General features: G+C 42.0%; 1 protein-coding gene across 1 annotated transcript in view; it reads right to left on the bottom strand.

Annotated features, from left to right (window-relative positions):
* The window catches only part of GALNT5 (polypeptide N-acetylgalactosaminyltransferase 5), a 40,882-nt gene extending 26,754 nt beyond the window's left edge, over positions 1–14,128 (bottom strand). The window contains exon 1 of the mRNA XM_007078489.3: positions 12,678–14,128. Coding sequence (XP_007078551.1) covers positions 12,678–14,128 — 1,451 coding nt within the window. The remainder of the gene's footprint in view (positions 1–12,677) is intronic.
* Positions 14,129–21,282: the final 7,154 nt, after the last annotated feature.

Here is a 21,282-nt window from a genome sequence, read left to right as displayed (position 1 = left end):
TTCTTATTCAATAGAGTTTTACGGTCTAGAAAGAATGCACATAAATTGTCTAGCACAGTTCCTGGCACAGGAATTCACCAAATGGTAGCCACCGCTATGCTAATTAGACCATATACCACAAGAGAACACTCCGACATAATTAATGTTACCAAGTAGCTTATGATTGCCCTTCCAACTGGCCTCCTGCCAAGTGCCAAAGGAAATATTCTTTTTCTCACTCTGCACGTGAATGCATGTATGGAGATATATGGATATATATAATTAAACTCTTCATCTTCCCTATCTAGTTAGGGGTTGCTTGCTGAGACTCTCTGTGCTACAGAGTAACCACAGTTGAAATAATTTTGCTGGCATAGAGAGGAGGATAAGGCTCCAGTGGGCTTTGGTATTCAGGTAGGTTGTAATTAGTCTTGGTTTTTTACCTTGCCCTGCAGTGCCCACTGCCTCACTGCTGGTTTCTTCCATCCCCTGCCTGTGCTACACTTCTCAGGAGGGTACCCAGCAGAACCTCACAAAGAATATTCACCATCCTTCTAACACGGCTACTGTTAGTAATGTCATAATTAAATTATGATGATCATAAATAAATATTATGGGCTCTCTGTATCATTTCAATTTAAACCAACAGGATCTCTTCCCCCTTTTACGGGTGAATAATTGAAATCATGGTGAGGCTAGTTCACGATTGGACTGTTAGTGAATGACACAGTTGGGACTCAAACTCTGCTGCAGTCTGGCTCTAGAAATAGCCATTCAGGAAGCCTTCAGTTCTCGAGAATAAAAGAAGCTGGCAGTCTATGTATCATTTTGTGGGAGTAGACACTTCTGCCAGATAATATAACTACACTTTGCTTAGTCTGTAAAGAAGAAATAGATAAGAGTAAAAACCATAGTAAAACCATATTTGCATGCATCCACCATTTACCCATCATACTTAATAAAGTACTATTATGCAGATAATTGTAACAACTGGTTGTGATCCATATGATTAACCTCTTCTCTAAATACAGCAAACTGACGCTTGAGAAGTTAGATTACTTACTCAGCATGATTCACCTGGAAAAGATATATAAGGAAATGCGAACGAATGGTCTTCATTTCACTGCGTTATGCTGATTTTTCTGTACTACGAGCATGGGTTTTGGCAGCAGATAGATAAGTGGTCAAATATCAGTTCCCCTAATTACTGGCTTAGATAAATTGTACAACTTCTTCAAACCTCAGTTTGCCAGAGATTAAGAACCTCCAAGCAGAGATTAAGAATCCACTTATTGTAGGATTCATTGCAAATATTATATAAAACTCACCTAGTATATAACTGACACGCAGCAGATACTTAAGAAAAGGTAGGCAAATCCAGCTTTGGTCTGTAATTCCAATGGTTCCCTAAAGTGGATGGTTATTATAGTGACCTACAAGAGCCTCATGAAAACATAAATATCCAATCTCCATATCCCCCAAATCAATTCGGCGGTAGGCTCTGAGAATATATGTCTTAAAAAACAATCAGTATAAATAAAAATCTACAAACAAAAGGACAACTCACGAGTTGTTAATTAATAGGCCAGTTTGGGAACTTGAGTTCTAAGAGAAAGTGGATTTATTTTACTTATTTTTGGTGGATAATCTTTAAAAAAAAATCAACTGAGTGCTGATAGGAGCATGACCTGAATGTTGAAGTGACATAAAATAAAACAAACAAACACGTTTTGATCAGGTATCGCGATCTAGTGATCAGGTATTTAATGTTAACATTAATTAACAGGCAGCCTAAACTAATCTTATCCTACACTAAAGATCCACAGATTGGCATTTCTGAATAATATGAGATATTCTTGACTTCACTAAGGGCTATATTAGTTTCCTGTGGCTGCTGTAACAAATTACAAGAAAAAAAATCTGCTTCTCAGTTTCTTCCTCAATTTATCTTTCTTCTCACATTTTACTATGAACAGAAACACCAGGCCACACCTTCAACGCTTGGCTTGGAATTTTCCTCAGCTAAATATCCAAGTTCATGACTTACACATTCTTCTTTCCACACAGCTGTAGGACACAATTTAGCCAAGGTTTCTGCCACTATCTTGCAAAGATCATCTTCCCTCCAGTTCAAACTAATGTGTTCTGCATTTCCTTCTGAACCCTCACAAAAGGCACTTAGAAAGGTCATCTTTTTACCAACATTCTGTTCAAGACAATATATGTATTCTTAAAGCATTTTTTAAATGTTTATTTATTTTTGAGAGAGACAGAGAGACAGAGCGCGAGCAGGGGAGGAGCAGAGAGAGAGGGAGACACAGAATTCAAAGCAGGCTCCAGGCTCTGAGCTGTCAGCACAGAGCCTGACGTGGGGCTCGAACCCACGAACCGCGAGATCATGACCTGAGCCAAAGTTGGACTCGCAACCAACTGAGCCACCCAGGCCCCCCAAATGTATGTATTCTTAAAGAGGACAGAAACATTCTTTTCTGTGCTCCTCACTTCCTTCTAAGCCCTCACCTGCAGCATCGCTGACGTCTGTGTTTCTGCCAGCAATTTTCTTCAAAGTAAATGGATGACACTTTCACAGTTTTACGTATTTATTATAGCAGCAACCCACGTTTTGATTCCGAACTCTTAGTTTCCTGTGACTGCCCATGATGAACCTTCTGGCTTAAAACAACAGAAACATGTGGTTTCACAGGTTTGGAGGCCACAGCATTAATTTATTGATTTTATTTCATGTCTTCTGCATCTAGAATTTCCTGCTTACTACAACGCCACAAGCTTGTAGCATAGTTGCACGTAATTAATATTTGATAAATATACATTAAATGGATGGATGGAAAAAAACGGAGATGGCATGGAGCTTAAATCAAAAGATTAATGGTGGAAGAAGAGGTATTTTTCTCTGAGATAGGAAGAAAAAACATGGTAATGTATATAGATGAGTTTATGCACATGGGATGAGAAGTTGAAAGAATTTGTAGCTCATGTTGGAGAAAGGGTTATTTGTTAATGTAATAGGGTAGGGTGTTGAGAAGAAGAGAGAATATTGAGACACTATGAATAAAGGGAAGGAGTCCTGCCTAACTACACCTAAAAGGATTTTTGAGGAGCGTTGAGTATACTCCTGAATTGGGAGATTTCAAACCTCTAGTGAAAATACCCGGTGCGATTTGCTCCACCAGGGTCGGTCAGCCCCCGGGGTAGGAGAAGATAAAAGCAAATTGCTGAATTAATCCAAATCCAGAGGTCATCAGAGAAAATGAGGTAGAAAAGTGGTAGCGGATTTTGAGGATACTGTTATAAAATAGATAAATGTGCCATTGTGGGCTCTAGGCTGGGAGAGAGGAAGTAAAGCTAAGAGGAGTGTAATAGTCTGAGCGAAAGGAAGCCTACAGAAGACGTCGGTGACTTCCTGTGACTTCCTCATTTCTGATTTTATAACGCAAGTGGATGTAAAATGCGTTTCACACTTAAACGTTCCTTATAACATTTGGTGCTGAGAAAAAAAAAAATTCTAAAAAGGAAGGGTCAGCTGCCCAAGTTCTGCCTGGGCCATCTGAACCAAAAAGCCTCCACTGGGAAGTCCTGAGAGTTTCTTCATTGTTAAAATTTGGGTGACATTAGAAACTCTAGCTACAAATGAGAATACATTGGGGAGGTAAACAAGCAGGCTAACGGATGAATCTTCTTGGATAATAAATCAGTAGATTTTTTTATGTCTCTTTTAGAAGGAAGTTCTAAGATGTGTCATAATGCTAGACAGTTTGAAACTGGAGGTAGAATCAGCTCTCAGAGATTTGGGAGATTCGGGGAAAGCGCCTCCCCTGGCCAAATATCTGAGCTTCCATTTACCCTATCCTATCATGGTTCCTTAGTTTCACCATTAGGCATCCACATGGGTGGGTCCTGAAGGATTCTACTAGATGCCAGTTTCCTAAGAAATAAGTAGGACCTGTGCCAATTATTGACAGATACATATTCCAGATGCATGGACGGAATCCATTCAAAGAAGGTAATATTGCACAGGCCATACTGGTGCCGGAAAAAGGGGGAGCATGAAAGGATGGGGAAAAGGGGCACAGAAGGAGGTGAAAGAGGTTTGAAGTACAAAGTTGCAGAGCGTGCCTTGCTTCAGGTGGCTGGGATATCAGGGCACTCTAGCATTTATAGGTACCTGGTTTCCTGCACAACTCAGCAGGTTAAACGTGTTTCCAGGTGTCCAGAAAAACCAGCAGGCCACTAAGACTTTCCATGTTAACTCTCGCTCCCTTTCTTATGTACAGTCATCTAGTTTCTGCAGTCTGTAAAAACTATTTCAAAGCTGACCCAACTAAAACAAATTTCCTTTCTTCCAATGTGGCTGTTGGAAACCTTTCTGCTGTACTGAAGGGAGGGGCTGAAGCCCAAGTCAAGCCTTATTTAAATGCAAGATATTTCTGGGTTGGTAATGTTTTTTGAGGTTAGGGAGTCACATCTTTCTTCCATATGCTCATCCGTTACACAAATTAGGTGTTTAGAGTCCACAGATTTCATGCTGCACCTAAAAATGAACCCAATCTGTATTGTTTGGGGGAAGCCTAGACTCACATTATGGCAGCCAATCTAAGTACTTAGTACAAATGGGGAGTACCGTCGTGGGACAGCTTTCTGGACTTTGTCTAGACTTGGGAAAGATGACGAGGGACTGAGTTTTGATTCCTTTCTGACACTTATTGACTGCGTGACCATCAGTAAGTCGTGTAACTGTGCGGACCCTCAGTTTCTTCACTTTTAGGGTGAAGATCACAGTGCCTGCATCGCAGAATGTCTGAGAAGATTTGATGTGATAATGGATATAAAAATACCGTGTAAGTTCCATAGTCAAAACCCGCGTGAGGACCTGTGATTACCTACAATGCAAACACACCCATTTTGACTGGGTATATTGACCTTTTCTCAGGCCAACCTTTAATTCAGCTCTATCAAGGGCTCATCGTTTATCAAGAGACTCAGAACAGTGATGCGTTTTGCCTTCTTGGCTTGTGAGGCTGAATGCTCAGCCACTCACCTGATTTGAATGTAGTCTCTCCAATAAAGAAGGTTTCAAATCATAAGATGGGGGGAACGATAACATTCTCTTATTTTTATGAATTTTTCATTTTATTCCAAAACCATCAAAATGCACTATGTGGGTCAAGTCTCAGTCTTCTCAGGTTTGAACAGAAGGTGGAGGAGAATGTTTCTCAACTTTGATTTGCAATTCAACTAGTGCCTGGAGGTGAGCCTTCAGGGGCCTTCACTCCCCAAGCTCTGCTATCTTCGGGAGGATCAGAAGGAGAATCGGGCATTCAGCTGAGGAGCTCTGTCCAGTATTCTATTCTTTTCTATGAGAACTTAGCTGTATTGGGGCTTCTTTTCCTCTCCCTGACCACAGGGCATAGTTACATAAAAAGTTTACTTTTATATGTTTTGTTCTTTCTAGGGTAGACTACCTTGGCATTCGGTCAGAATTGCCCAACTAATTTATAAGATTTCAGTCACGCTCACCACCTCTACTCCAAAGGCTTTTGCCAGCTGAGGCTGTGGCTCCTGAAGTAACCGTATATCCATCAAAGCCACTGGACTCAGGATCCACATGCACCACTTTAACAATAGTCTATTTTGAGCAGGCAGCTGTCAGAGTGAGACTGGGATGAAAGGGCGAAGAGCGGGGGTGGGGTAATGTGGCAGAAACAGTTCTGGGTGGAGGTCAGGGCACCTTGGGGGTAGGTATCTCTGTCTCTCCTATGGTGTGTGACCTTGAGCAAGTCACTTCCCTTCTCAGACTTCTCTGTCACATAAGGGACTGGATTAGATGGACTTCATCCAGTACTCACGTTCTGTGATTCTCTATACCGCGTTAGCCTCATTCACCCATAAGTGATTCCTTCTGGGTCATGAGACCCTTCAGAAAAGGGAAATTAAATTCCTATTACTATGGCTTTAACCCCTCCCACCTTTTCTTGCTGGCCCTTAGAAGAACCTTAACAAGATCCTGAGTGATCTGGATTTGGCTGATCTTCTGTGGTCTCATTTCCACGGCCCTCTCCCACCCCATGTCAGATTTCCCTCAGTTTCTTAATGGATCATTTTTTAAAAATATCTTTCCCCCACTTCTCCAACTTCCTACCCCTTTAGGTCACATTTCAAACACCTCTGTCCTCTCTCAGGCCGGGTTTGGCCTCTCTCTTCCTTACTCCAGGAGTACCCAGTGCTCCCACATAACGTTTTGCTGTATGCACCTTGGAGGCAGGGGCCATGTTCAGATGTCAGATCACATAGCAGGAGCCTAGGGATGTTCACTGCTGAGGCTGTTGGCAGTGTTGGACTCACCTTTGCTTAGTGCTGTGCAGAAAATAATTTCCTACAAATTTTCTCTCTGAAGAGGTACCTGACATGCAAAACTAATTCCTTTCCTACACCTCTGACCCACGTGTAAGGAAGAGAAATAGAGATGTCTTTATTTCTGTCAAAGTTATAGGATTATAAGGAAGCAAAAGAAGGAGGAGCTGTATCTTTATGGAAAGACCACTAGAATTAGCTGTCAGGAAATTTTCTTTTGAATCTCAGCTCGGCTGTTGGCTTGCAGGGACAAGAGATATATCATTTGTTCCTTTAGAGCCTCAGCCTCATTTTTCTCATCTGTAAATCATACGAGAGGGAGGATATCTTTCATAGCGCTGCTGTGAGGATTGGTTAGAATAAAAGCATGCACACACACACATTTAGAAAATCTACACACACACACACACGCACGCACGCACATCACTGCCCAGAACATAAAAGAAAGGGACTGCCCCCGGGGAATTATCTGCTGCCGTCTCAGATCTCAGGTGCCTCTTCTAGGTCCTGTTTCTCCATCGGCAGAGCTGGGACGATGATAGCACCTGCCTTGGAGAATGGTCTTAAGGATCAGATAAGAGGAGGCAAGTCAGAAAGGCCCTCGTAAATACTGCTCCTTCTCACACGTGTCCACACATAACATTTTAGAAGTGGAGCCCATTTGGAAGATACTTTCATTTGGAATAACAGAGATTTTTTTTAAACATAGAGGGGACTCTGCAAAGCCTCTTTCACTTTGGAGCAAACAACAAAATAGAGCTTCTAAACACTGTCATTTTCCCCCAACTTTCTGACCCTCGAGTGAACAACGTTTCATTCTTGAGAGGCTCTGCTCTGAATGGATCTCCCAGAACAGCCCAACAGGCACTTATTTTCTGAGACAAGAGCAGCAAGAGTTTGATAAAATTAGGTTATATTAGGCACATGGATTAGATGTGTAAAAGAGACATGTAAATAGTTTCGGATTCCTGCATTTACTAATTATTCTCTCCCAGAAATATTTCTAAGTCTCTGGCAGTGTTTGGGAGAAAAAGTCCCCGATCTGCTGCAACAGTTTTCTCAGTTTTACATTAATGAGGCATGGTTTAGCTGTTTCCTTCTCTCTGAGCTAGTAGCAGAAATGTGTTTTAGGTCCTCTGATCATCTTTCTCCTTATTACTCTTACGTGATGGGGAGGGTGTGATAAAGGAGAGTATGGAAATGTTCTGTGTCATCTTTTGGCCCCATTTAACCTTTGTCACGCTATGGTCTAGTCTGTACCTTTTAAGCAATTTTTGCTTTTTGTTTCCTGCTCTCCGCATGAAATAGCACATACAAACACGCAAAGGCACACAAATGAGCATACACGCACACACACACACACACACACACACACTCCAAAGCACCAGAAATAACCCTTTTAAATCACCTTGTCAGATTTTTCTTTCCCACTCCTGTTTCATTTTCCAGGGAGATCCTACAGCATCACCAGTCAATTCTAGATAATATTCCCTGATCACTGTTCGTCACAAGAGTGGTCTCATTTCATCAATTAAAATATCTATCCTATGTAAAAATAAAGCATTTGAACTTTATTTAACTTTAAAGTTTCTCTTTTTTTCCCAGCCTGATGAACTTGTAGGAGCCCAATCCTTGGAAAGATGTGTGGTCAGTTTTTATTTTTTTTTCCCTCCCGATCGTTCCTCTTCCTCCAGTAATTTATTAGTTACGGTTTTTGACCTCAGTAGGATTGAGAGGGGAGGAAGGGGTGGAAATTAGGGTTCTAGAAAGGTTTTTCTTTCCCCTCAGTAATTTAGACTGGTTTGTGGCAAACGCCTGGTGCTATCGTTTGCTTTTCGTATGAGCCAAAAGAAAACTCTCCATAGCTGTGTAGGAAGGAATCAAATTATTGGTTGACAATCCCAGGACTGGGCTAAGAGAGTAAAGACTGGTTTTAATTGCTTTATAGAGGGGCTTGCCAGAGTTCTGTAGGAAAAGCAAAGCATTAAATTAAGCAATCGAGTAACCTCATGACGACGCAGCAGTCGTAGAACAGCATGCTGTAATTCTTATTGTACTTTAAAAACCAAATGCTGGCAGCAAAAACCTTCTTGAGTCATTTTCCTCTAAAACAGATTCCGGAAGTGCACTCTGAAAATAAGTTCATTTTTGGACTTTCATCCTAACTATATAGCTGCAGGCCAGAAGACAGACTTCTCTCTGTAGCATGGCCCTACACTTTCCATGGACAGAGCCACGTTTTAGCAAAATCTGTGTGTATTGATTGTTGCTGACTGAAACAAACTTCAGTAACTAAGAGCAAGAACCGTAAGGATTAGCTTTTTATGAAGAAGAAAAAGTTACATGTGGAACTTTAAAATGACTATCAACAATTTTTTATTTGAAGAGTATTTTACAGGCAAAACTTCTGGGCAAAAAAATGAAATTATACTTTACTTACTGACATAAAGCATCATTGTCAATAAAATAAGGAGATTTTTTTTCCTCCCTTGAAAGTCAAAACACTGAAATGAGAAACCAAACAACGAAACTATGAACTAAAGAATAATGAATAGATAAAATAGATCAACGGATAGATCATAGTGTTAGAACAGGATGTATTTACCTTAAACCAGATACTAACATAGTCTATTCAAAATGAAAAATTAGGTAGTCATTGTTAATTTATAAAAAGATGTCTTGCATGCCGTAGTTGAATAGCTACCTCTCATGTACGGTTTTAAGATAGGACCAATTTTCAAAAATCGTTTCTGAGAAACATACCTTTTAAAACCATGTTGCTCGATGCTAAGGGGGTAGAAAATGAAGGAAGAGACAGAGTCTCTTTCAGAAGCTTACACTTTCAGTGAGAAGACAAAACGGATTCTTGAGGCTCCAGTGAAGAAAGAGCACACAACAAGGAGTGGTTCAGTAAATGTGAGCACATAAAAGGTCATTGGAATTTAGAGGTCGGAGTCGATTTATGGTCTAGGAGGAAATAAACTACAGTCGGATTTTGAGCGATGTCAGACTAAGGTGTGCAGGAGAAAAGTGATGTCAGACTAAGGTCCGCAAGGTGGGGGTCTGGGAGAAGGCGCCAGTGAAAAGGAACATCAGTAGATGGTACGAGCATCATAGGCAGGCAAGGGTAATGAGATACTTTCTTAATGCTAAGGGCCCACAGAAGAGACAATGTCACATGCAGAAAGCTATAGCCACACTGCAAGGGATAGAGACTTGGGTGGCACTGAAAAGGAGAGTGAGAACAATGCTGATGACAGACAGGAGCCCTTGGGCTTTTGGAAAAAGCCACGACTGCATCTCAACAGCTTAGAAATGGTTCTCTGGGACTCAGGAGAAAAGGAGGGCAGGGCAGTTTTGGAGAAGAGAGTTTGATTTTGGAACTAGAGCAGGTGAAAGCGTCCTGGGCATCCTGCCTGTCTCCTGTCTTTGTCAGGGCCAACGTCGTCCCTCCTAGCATATCAGTTAAATCATCCTGAAGAAGTTATTAGCTGGTAACTGGTTAATATCTTTATTCAGGGGAATTGAATCCAAATGAACATACTAGCAAATCTATGGTCTTTACCCCTTTCTCTTGGTTCAGTGTGCATTCAGTAGGCAGTTATGATATGCCAGTTATTGTGTTAATCATTCCATAGCAGTGGATTTTTGGAAATATCAAGAACAGTGGGGGAGATATCCCCCAGAATTCTTAACATTGAAGGGTTTTAGTGGGGGGCTACTGTAGCTACTTTTAAGGCAAGCCCTCCTGTCCACCTGTATTCTTAACAGATCTCTCTCTGTGTCTGTCTCTGTCTCTCTCATACACACACACATATTTTCTTGCTATATTCTATAACAATTTCCCCCTCACACTGACTTTAAAATGCATTAGCTCCAAAACTCTTCTTGTGTGCATTCTTGTAAACCATTTCACAAACTTTTTGAGCAAGGCTGAAAATAAATAAATTCGAAGTCAGAAGGCCACAGATCACGGCAGCCTGATGAGTCAAATGGTTTTCATTTGTATTTTCTTCCAACTGTATCCATATGAATACATAATTTGCATATATTTGTAGGCAGGATGTTTGGGTAAAAGAAAAGCAAAATAATGTATCCTCTTTCAAGGAAGAGCGGCACACAAGGGCTGTAAATAGTCCGGTGGGCCCTATACCTAGGATCCCTTGTGGCTACACCGTCCCCTCCACCCTGCTGGCATAGAGCACGAGGGAGGCAGCTGGCCAAGAGCGCCTATGTTTAGCCAAGGTGGGTTGTGTGACAAGAGGGAGGGGGCCTGGCCACATGCTGCCTGACTCATCCTGTCAAGCCTACGTGTCAGTTCCTCCCCAGTTGGGACAGCCTCCTTCAGAAGACAGAGCCTGACTATGATGTTTCCACGAACTTCATCTGCCACAGACCAATTTGCAGAAGCTACGAGGTGCTGGGCACCACTGAGCCCTCAATAAACCGCATGGCTGATAACATCATTATTACTTGCTGTTGGCCCTCACACGATTGCCCTTTCTCTGGTTGGGAAATGGGGTCCGTGCTCCTGGGCGCTGCCTGACTCTTCCCCATGCTCCATAGCAGTCTGCCAGACCACGGTAGGGAGGTAAAACTGAAGCCGCTTTGCCTACTGCTTCCCTCTCTGGCATTTCGTGTTCAAAGCTGGCAAATTTATGTGTGCATACATAAAATAAATGTGTGATATGTGATATCCAGGATTTCAGATCAGAGCTGGTCCAACATAATTTTTAGGATCCTTTTGGGCGGGGGGGGGGGGGAGTGGGGGGGCGGTAATCGGCAAGAGATAAGCGATAAAGAGCACAGCATAATTTCGGGAACGGATTTTAATAACTTCTTTAAATTTACTGCTCTCTGCCCACGGACAATATAACTTCCCAGGGCTTCACTTTTACCATGTTTAGTTTGGGCATGTTTGTGTTCTCCTCCAGGTTGTGAGCCCCCCAGGGTGAGGGACGTGGGGGGTGGGGCACAGTGCTTGGTCTCAGCAGGCGTTGGTGCTTGGCTGAAAGCTACTTGCCAGTTGCTCAGAGAGCTGACAAGGGCTTCCCTTAGCTGAAGAGGCTCCTCTTACTAACATGACAGGCACATCTCTGTCTGCCTTCCTCCTAGGAATGCTGACTATCTCGGTCATAAACAAGAGTTTTCCACCAAGGATAAACAAGGCCACTGTTTACATACCACTGGTGCTAAGTCTGAGTCTTGACGTTCCCTAATTCCGACCTTTAGGCAAACATTGTGTGGCTCAGGGATTGCATATCCAGGCATTCACGGATCTGTAGTGTCAGTTAACTGTATTAACGGTATTGATGGAGAGCGAACATACGCCTACAACGTACTTTCATTTATGAATGGGCCAAAAGGGACCAGGAACCAAAATGCGTTTGAATCAGAGGAGATATTTTGTGATTTGATCCACCTCCCGTTGATGTAGTTAGAGGAATTTAGTTCATTGAAGAATTGGTTGGCGAAGCCTCATCGGGAAGCTTCAGAGTTGTGCTATCCTGGGGAAGTGCTATGATTTCTGAGTGTCCTCTATTACCTTGAACCCATAACAACTGCCGGCTCCTTTCTAGGTCTCTTATGAAGTTCACGTGATGGGTATGCAGGCTCTTTGTAAATGGTGAAATTCTAAACATTTAAGTGGTTGGGAATAGGCACTTGTACACCCTGCACGTGTTGTAAGTTATTGACCAATTGACTTTTTCCGACATTATTTTTCCTGTAGAAATGAACTCCCAAAATGTCTATCATCCCACCTACAAAGGATATTAAGTTTTAGGGAGTAAAGTCATTTCTTCACTTGCTATTCTGGTGATCATTAGTCACGGTTAGGCAGAATTCTCCTGGTTAAGATATAATTCCAGGGAGGCCTGGAAGGCACCTTCTCTATGCTCATTTCCCAAATACATTCCTGACAAACCCGCTAATCATGTATAAGTTCTGAAATTGGGAATTCACTTCGTTGTCACTATTTTAATGGAATTGCATTTTAAGCTCTATCATTCATAGATACCTTATTAGGAATTAAGTTCATCTAATAAGTCTAATAGGTTTTCAGTAGCAGGAAGGAATGGAACATGAGCTAACAGAGGTGGGAGCCAAAGTCTCAGAGAAGTTAAGTGTAGAGAGAGGACACCGCGGGTGTGGTATATCAGAATTATTCTCTCTGTGGATGGTAGACTATTTGGACTGTGTCTAATGATTCATGTTGCTTTAATTCTCTAGGTGACCGAGACTCATGCAAAATTGTCTAGAAATATATATTCTCTACATAAGAGCCAAAATACTTTGGGTCGAGGAAAGAGAAGAGAAACGGATCTTACCCAGCAGGTCTTGTGTCTTCGATGGCTCTGTCCACTGGAATCAAATCACTGAGGTAGACGTTGAAGTTTCCTTCCTTCCATCGTCTTTCCGCCTCCTTCTCTTTGCCCCGGGGGACAACTACAGGACGTCCAAATTGGCCTGGAGCTTTCGGGTCCCTTGGAGAAAGTGTCAGGTCAATTCTTAACACATGGTGCATTCCATGTTCTTCAGGTAAAAAGGCTTTTGTATGGTTTTGGTCGACTTCTGCAGGTTGGGCCTTGGCAGTCAAGTTGACTCTTGCTCGCTCTGGCCCCTCAGCTAAGGCTTGATGGGTTTGAGATACTGTCGCTCTCTGTAGAGCAAGTGGAGAGAGAGATGCCTCACTTCTATTCCTGGAAATGTGTTTCCCTTGGCTTTCACCCAATACAAGAGGGAGTACAGTTTTGTTTTTAGGATTGGGGGCCTCCTTGGAGTCTGTCCTTAGCTCCTCCTCCTTGGTTATAATCACAACGTGGCTTTCAGAGAAATTGAATTTCTTCCCACCAGCCACTTTGGCTCGATCGTCCTTTGGCAAGCCCCCCAACTGTGTTTCATTAATATATTGCTTCTTTGAGCGATTTGAATTGGCAACCAACTTGGAAAAGGGAAGGTTCTTGTTGGCTTTGTGTTTATTTGAGTCTAGTTCTTTGCTCTGAGTCTCAGTTTTATTTAAGGCTACGGCTTCCCTGGGTTTTGGCACGAGTGGGCCGGCAGGGTGTGCCCTCTCATTTGCTACTGCCTGTGATTGCTGCTTTGATCTGTCAGTATTAGGCCCGATGGTCACATTTGGGTTTCTCTCGGCTGCTTGTTTTGATGTGTCACTGCTGAGACTATGACTCTTCAGGGTCTCCTGGTTTATACTGACAGGTCGTGCATGTACAGATATTTCTACCAATTGAGTTTCTCTTGCTGCTGTGAACGGGGTTTTCTGAGCCCCCCGAGTGCCCCCTTGCTTTGCCATGTGGCGAGAGTAGGCTTCAGGCTCGAGGTCCTGCTTCTCTGTCTTCTGCTTGGTGAAAGTCACTGGAAGGCTCTGGAAATACGCAGGATGCCACAAAGGGCCAACCTTGCCCCTTCCCAGGGCGTTCGGCGTTTTTCTTTCCCTCTGGTTTTGGTCCAACTCATCCTCAACCTTGACCATACTCTTCTCAGTTTTTCTAAAGTTCTCTTTGCCCCACACGCCCTTCCCATGTCCCCTCAGTGGGGGCTTCATTTCTTTCATGCTACTGTAAAGGATCTTCATCTGGTCTGGCTGAACTCTGAATCCCATCCTCTCCCTCCTGACGATGTCTTCCTTGAGGACCCGAGTGTTGATCTCGCTGAATGACAGGCGGAGAGCTGCCATGTCAAAGAGCAGCCAGATGACAGAAGCAACAAATATAAATGCCAGGACTCGCCCACTTCCTCGGAAAAACTTTCGAATCTTGTTCATGGTGCAAAGGCTCCCCTTGCAGCCTTCCCTCCCTTTGAGCCTGCTTACCTTGAGTGGAGAGAGAGCTCAAGTAGCAGCAGCGTGGCCAGAAAGCACCCCCTCCCCTGAAAACAGCAGGAAACAGCAGTCCAAGGGGGGAAAGCTCAGCTCCTAGTGCTTGTCAGTCTCTGCCTGCGTGGCATTTCACAGCAGAGCATCGCTGCCTGCTTGGCTGGCCCCTGGCTACACTGTGCTAAACACTGCCCTCAGGTCACCCTGGGAACAGTTGACTGCAGCCACCAGACAATTCAACATATCACTTGTCTCCCTGAGCCCACATCCACCTTCGTATAAGCCCGAGAAAAGGTGGGGGCCGGGCTGGGACGGCCACTCCTCTCCTCCCAGCTCGCCCGGCTGCACGCTGTAACTCAACACCACTTCTCATAAGGAAAACATTTCAAGCCGTTACCCAGAAAACTTCATTCAGCTCGCACCTTCCGTGTTCGGTGAGTGTGTGTGTGTGTGTGTGTGTGTGTGTGTGTGTGTTTTCAGGGCAATTAAAGGGAAAGAAAACTTGGAGGGCATGTGTTCCTGGTTTGTAACCCCACCTACCCCATGCCTGCTCATTAACCCTGTTGTCCCCAGGTCTCTGAATGATTTGCCCCAGCAAATAATCACTGACCTTAGTGGTTCAGCTTTGAGACGTTAACAGCTTAAAGAAGGTGCCATAATCTCCGTGCCAGAGGTGGATGTTTAATTATTCAGAAGTTTTTCTCAAGTGGGTCTCAGAATGTTTCTTTATAAGTCAATGGATCTTTAAATTGGCTCCATTGATTTTTATTATTAAGTTCACCAGACATAAAGGTGACTTGTCACATTGCTGTAAAAGCTGCTAAACGCATACTTACTCTGGGTTTCAGTACTCATCTTGTCACGGATCAGGATCGAGAGCTTTGCAGATTGGACCAGCGGTGGGATCGGAGTTGGAATAGCCCTGGTAGACCCCACCCAGGCTTTGCGTAAGAATCATTCTAAAGGGGCGCTTGGGTGGCTCATTCGGTTGAGCGCCCGACTTCGGCTCAGGTCATGATCTCACGGTTGGTGGGTTTGAGCCCCACATTGGGCTCTGTGCTGACATCTCAGAGCCCGGAGCCTGCTTCGGATTCTGTGTCTCCCTGTCTCTCCTCCCCTTCCCCGCTCATGTTCTGTCTCTCTCTCTCTCAAAAATGAATAAATGTTAAAAAAAAATTTTTTAAAGAATCATTCTAAAGATGTCCCCCCAGATTTTGATGGACTGATGGGGGTGGCGACAACAATGGCAGCTGGTCTGGTCTTGTGTTTTTAAGAAGCTTCCCAGGTCTTTATAATGTACAGCCAAAGCTGAGACACGCTGGTCTAGAATAAAATACCTCTTATTTTTGTGGTTCTGGAACGCTGCTCATAGTTTTTGGGAAATTCCCTCCCAAACAGAGTGAAACTGCGTTTTAACATCACCTGCTATAAACATTGTCCATAAAGTTTGAGAAGAATTTCCCAGAAGCACTGTTCTCCCATGAGCTTTGAGTGATCGGTGGCTGGTGTTACCACTTACTACTCTAGTGTCAGGAGGGGTATAGACTCTTTGCTTTGAGATAAATTTAGGCTCCCAAAGACTTGGAAAGGGAAGAAGGACAAATTATTATTTTTTAAGGTTTTAAAAATTTATTTATTGAGACAGAGAGAGAGAGAGAGAGAGAGAGGGAGAGAGAGACTGGGAGGGAGGGGCAGAGAGAGAGGGAGAGAGAATCCCAAGCAGACTCTGTGCTGTCAACACAGAGCCCAACACAGGGCTCAATCTCATGAACTGTGAAATCATGACCTGATCTGAAATCGAGTTGGACACTTAACCCACTGAGTCATCCAGGCACCCCAAGAAGGACAAATTCTGAATTCTCCATACTTACGCATTCCTGTAGCATTTGGTCTCTAAATTAGCACCTTGCCCCGAAGCAGAGAACTAGATAAGTGCAGCTACAGTAAGATGTTTCTTGAATCCCCAATTCTCCTTTTTATTCAGCAGCTGCTCACTCAGATTTGGGATGTCCACATGGATGACAGCCTTGGTACCTCAGCCATTTCCTCCCTGCTGTGATTCATCCACCTTTCCAATATTTATTATGTTTTATGACTCAGGGCCTGTGTTGGGTGTTGAGGGATATTAAGTAAAGGGCATAGTGCTTGTCTGGGATCTCACACTGGACGTGGACGTGGACAGGTAGGCACATCTATAGTACATAATAAATAATATGAGAGAATAATATACTGGATTCTATGGGGACCTCGCTTAGTTTGGGGCTGCATGATAATTTTTGAAGAAATTTTCCTTAACGTTGAGAGATGAATGACAATATAGTTATTTTGGCTCATATTGTGGTCTGAGAAAAGAAATATTAGTTGGATGGTGAAAGGCAGATAAATTAACAGAATCACAGGGGCGCCTGGGTGGCTCAGTCGGTTGAGCGGCCGACTTCGGCTCAGGTCGTGATCTCGCGGTCTGTGGGTTCGAGCCCCACGTCGGGCTCCGTGCTGACAGCTCAGAGCCTGGAGCCTGTTTCGGATTCTGTGTCTCCCTCTCTCTGACCCTCCCCCGTTCATGCTTTGTCTCTCTTTGTCTCAAAAATAAATAATAATTAAAAAAAACGTTAAAAAAATTAACAGAATCACAGAAGTGAAGAGACGTATAATACCTGATGGGAAATAAATTTCTGAGAACAAGCATGATTGGAAACACAGGCTTTGGCTTGAGCATGCCTGAGTGCATGCGTGTGTACCCAATATGTTCCAAACACTTTACTAGTCTCTTTCCATTGAGCATCTCACTTAATTTCCAAACAACACAGTCGGGAAGATACAGTTAGAACTATCACTTTGTTGGGGTGCCTGGGTGAGTCATTCCGTTAAGCATCCAACTCTGGCTCAGGTCATGATCTCATGGTTTGTGAGTCCGAGCTTTGCATTGGGCTCTGTGCTGATAGCTCAGAGCTTGGAGCCTGCTTTGGTTTCTGTGCCTCCCTCTCTCTGCTCCTCCCCTGATTGCACTGTCTCTTCTCTTTCAAAAATGAACAAACATTAAAAACATTAATAAAGAAAGAACTATCACTTTTTTTTTTTTTTATCACAGAAACACAGCTTAGAGAGGTCAAAGAACTTGAAGTGGAAAAGGAGGATTGGGATCTCGAATAAATGACTGTGTGGCACGACAGTCCACGTGGCTAAATGCCACAGAGCACTGCTTCTCTCGCTGTATAATCTTGTAAGTTAGTTAATTTTGTGTGTTTACTCTTCCATTAAAAAAAGAAGAAGAAGAAGAAGAAGAAGAAGAAGAAGAAGAAGAAGAAGAAGAAAACGAGTTTTGCCTTGCAGGTGAATGTAAAGATTAGAGAAAACATTTAAAATTCTTTTTCTATTGAATGATAGTCACTGTCTCTAATCTGGTTGCTGATCTTTTGTGTGATAGCAGTGGGGGGGTGCATGTGGGAGACTGAACGCACCCTCTCCTTGAAAATCAGATAAGAAGTCTGATGACTAACATGATTTTGGCAATAGGACAAGAAGTATAGTTGAGTATTTTATTTTTCCTTGCTATTCTTATTTCCTGTATTTTGGGTTCAGTGAACCATTGCTCACCGAGAACTCACTACAGACCCAAAACTTTGAAGTTGGTAACATTGTTTCTGCCCCTAATGGCTTTAAAACTCCACTGAAATAGAATACCTTCAACATAAAACATAGTGCAACTAATTGGGATCCAAGTTCCAAAATAAAGTGAGAAATTATTTCTCATATCGTGGATATGTGGTTTATGTTACAATATTGCTTTAAATATGAAAATAGGAGTCTTTGAAATATTTTAATATCCAAGATGTAAGTCTTGTCCAACAACATCTCCACCTCAAACGGCATCTGGAATTAATCACACTCATGGTAGAAAAGTCAACACTTATTACATCCTTACTTCATCTTGACAGTTGTAAAACACTGCTCGAAAAATATCCTGAGTCTTCGATATTCATTTGCTCAAAGAACAATGATTTCTTTCTCCCTCTGTCTCTCTGTCTCTGGTTTGTCCATACAAATCAAAACATAAAGCACTTGCAACAGGAGAGAAAATTGTTAAGAAAATTAAAGGAGAGTGTTGGCTTATCTACTTAAAGTTCTGTATTAACTCTGCCTTAGTCTTGAGTTCCAGCTGATATAAAATACAGAATAAAATGTGAAGAGTACATAAGAAAGGAAGGAAGCATTGACCCAGTCCCCTGTAATAGAAGGAGTGGATTGATAGACTTGGTTTAAAGTACTGACTTGATTATTTTTTTTTAAATTTTTTTTAACGTTTATTTATTTTTGAGACAGAGAGAGAGCGAGCATGAATGGGGGAGGGTCAGAGAGAGGGAGACACAGAATCTGAAACAGGCTCCAGGCTCTGAGCTGTCAGCACAGAGCCCGACGCGGGGCTCGAACTCACGGACCGCGGGATCATGACCTGAGCCGAAGTCGGACGCTTAACCGATGGAGCCACCCAGGCGCCCCAGACTTGATTATTAATAGACATAATTATGGGTACGTCACACATGAAAAAGCTCCTCTACAGGCCTCTTTCAGCCTCTTCCCCATCCCCCCCCCCCACCAGTGAGTCTATAAGAATCTGTTAGGATGACAGAAGTTGGTTTTAAACTACATTACAAACCCAACACTATGGATCTTCAGGAACCTAGCAATAATTTCTGTGACCCCCGACAGCTATATATCTCTCCTCTTTTTCCTCTCTTGTGTGGACACCTGATGTTCATATGAATGACAAAAGTGTAAAGACAAAGAAATAGAAAATAAAGAAATTAAGAAATTCTACACTTAATAGAAGTGAATACACACACTATCCAACAGATGACCTTTCAAATAGGTAAAAGGTGCTATTTGTTTGTTTGTTCGTTTGTTTTTGTTTCTTGTTTTAGCTGTATTAATGTCCATATTACCAGCAGAAAACATACATGGCTGGGTTGGCTATGTAAGATACTTCTAGCTGTCATCCCAAACGGTAGCTTTAACTGATCAAATTTCTCAAGAATCTGCACACACTTTGTTGGAGTGGATATCGGTCTATAAACCTTGAGTTATCAAGTAGTCCTTGGGAGGCTTTTGGAGGCACTGTTCTAATTTTCATTCTGACTCCACCTGTGTAGTAAAAAAAAATAATAATAATTTTTTTCTTCTGTGAAATGGGTATATCGGTAGGAAGAGGGTTGTCCTTTACTTGGTTGCTGTCAAAATAATTATATTAACAGCAACCAAATTTGAAAATTTACTGAGTTCCTGCCACTAGGTTCTCCCAGACGAGTTCATGGACTGCTCAGCAGAACAGCGCTGTGTATAGTGTGGGACCTGAACCTTTATTCTACTTCCATGGCAAATATCTTTGAATCATCTTCATTGTTAATCGGTAGAGATTAATAAACATGCTTTTTATTTCTGTCCTTAAACTTCTCCAGTGGAAATATAGAATCTGAGAAGCACGAGTTCTAGTTCTCTGGCTTTGCAGTAAAATTACTTTCTCAGGGTATTTGAATAGCTCTTGACTATATAAGTAAATTCCAATTACTTAGCATCTACTTTCTTTTATGATTTTTACTCAACTGCTTACCTCTAATTACAACGGCTTTAAAAAAATATATTTAGACATATATTTTACAGAGAATAATGATAATCTATGGATGCATCACTGAATTTGAAGTTAGATATAAATTTATGGATTCTACTTAAAGACAATATGGGATGAAATTATTATTCATTTGGGAAATTCAAGTAAGAATGCCAAGTATATGTTACAAATAATTTTGCTTTCTTGTTTTAATATGGTTATGTTTTTTCCTTCAAAATTCTTTTTTTTTTTCTTTTTTTTGGAGATAAAGAGAAATTGCGTTTAACAGGATATCACCAACCTGTGAACAAAATCCACACACAAAAAAAGAGAGTAGATTGAATTATAATTTAAGGCTGGAGTTATTGCAAAATCCATGGGTAGACTGAAAATACAAATCAGAATCTCATTCCATTTGGACCAGTTCCTCCAAAGAAGACAATTGACTATAAATTCTGGCAGCCATTTAAGCATTGGTATATGTCTCCTTCTTTAGAGTGTTTGAAAGCTGGTTAAGAAATGGCCTCAGTGTCTAAGGCCCAGAGAAGGAGAGCTGTTGTAATATTCCATTAGACATTTGTTCTTGAAAAGGGTCTGGGGTGCCTGGGTGGCACAGTTGAGCGTCCGACTTTGGCTCAGGTCATGATCTCACAGTTGGTGGGTTCGAACCCCACAGCAGGCTCTGTGCTGACCGCTTGCTCAGAACCTGGAGCCTGCTTCGGATTCTGTGTCTCCTTTTCTCTCTGCCCCTCCCCCGCTCACACTTTGTCTCACTCTGTTTCTCAAAAATAAATAAATAAATGTAAAAAAATAATAATAAAAAAAAGAAAAGCGTTTCCTATGTTAATGGTGGTAAATCACAACCAGTTAAGCCTGTGTTTAAAGAAAGCAAGACCTTCCTCAAAAGAGATTATACCGTGCTTGGACCTCAGTTTTCACTGATCATTGAAGAGTAGAACCAAGTCAACATTTGTGCTTCTATTGTAGGCCCCTGGCCAATTTTAATTCTAGATTATTTTATTTTGATTAGGAAAAATTTAATAAATTTAAATGGAAGACATTAATGGAGTATCTCCTGTGGATAAAAAAAAATGCACTAATAATCAGAAAAAAGAAAATGAAAATGCCCTAAAAGTCAAGTTGTCAACGAGCCCAAGACTTGTAACTCAAATATGAAGCTAATAGAGCTGTTGGTATTGTTAATTATGAATTTGGGGATAAAAAAAGAAAATACTACAGGGTGACTCTTACAAGGGCTTCACTAACTCAGACAGGTAAGGCAGGGAGAACAAGGATAATTTGAGAGAAAAGAGAAGTTTAGACTTAAGCATGCTGGGTTTGAAATATATATGGAGATTAACACCAAAAAGAAATCAAATAAGTTAAAAAATGGACAAAGGACTTGAATAGACATTTTTCTAAAGAAGACAGAGGGCTAACAGACATGAAAAAAATGCTCAACATCACTAATCATCAGGGAAATGCAAATTAAAATCACAAT

This window comes from Panthera tigris, chromosome C1 (genome assembly GCF_018350195.1).
Source record: "Panthera tigris isolate Pti1 chromosome C1, P.tigris_Pti1_mat1.1, whole genome shotgun sequence".
Taxonomy (NCBI): domain Eukaryota; kingdom Metazoa; phylum Chordata; class Mammalia; order Carnivora; family Felidae; genus Panthera; species Panthera tigris.
This window is presented reverse-complemented; position numbering and strand designations above follow the sequence as displayed.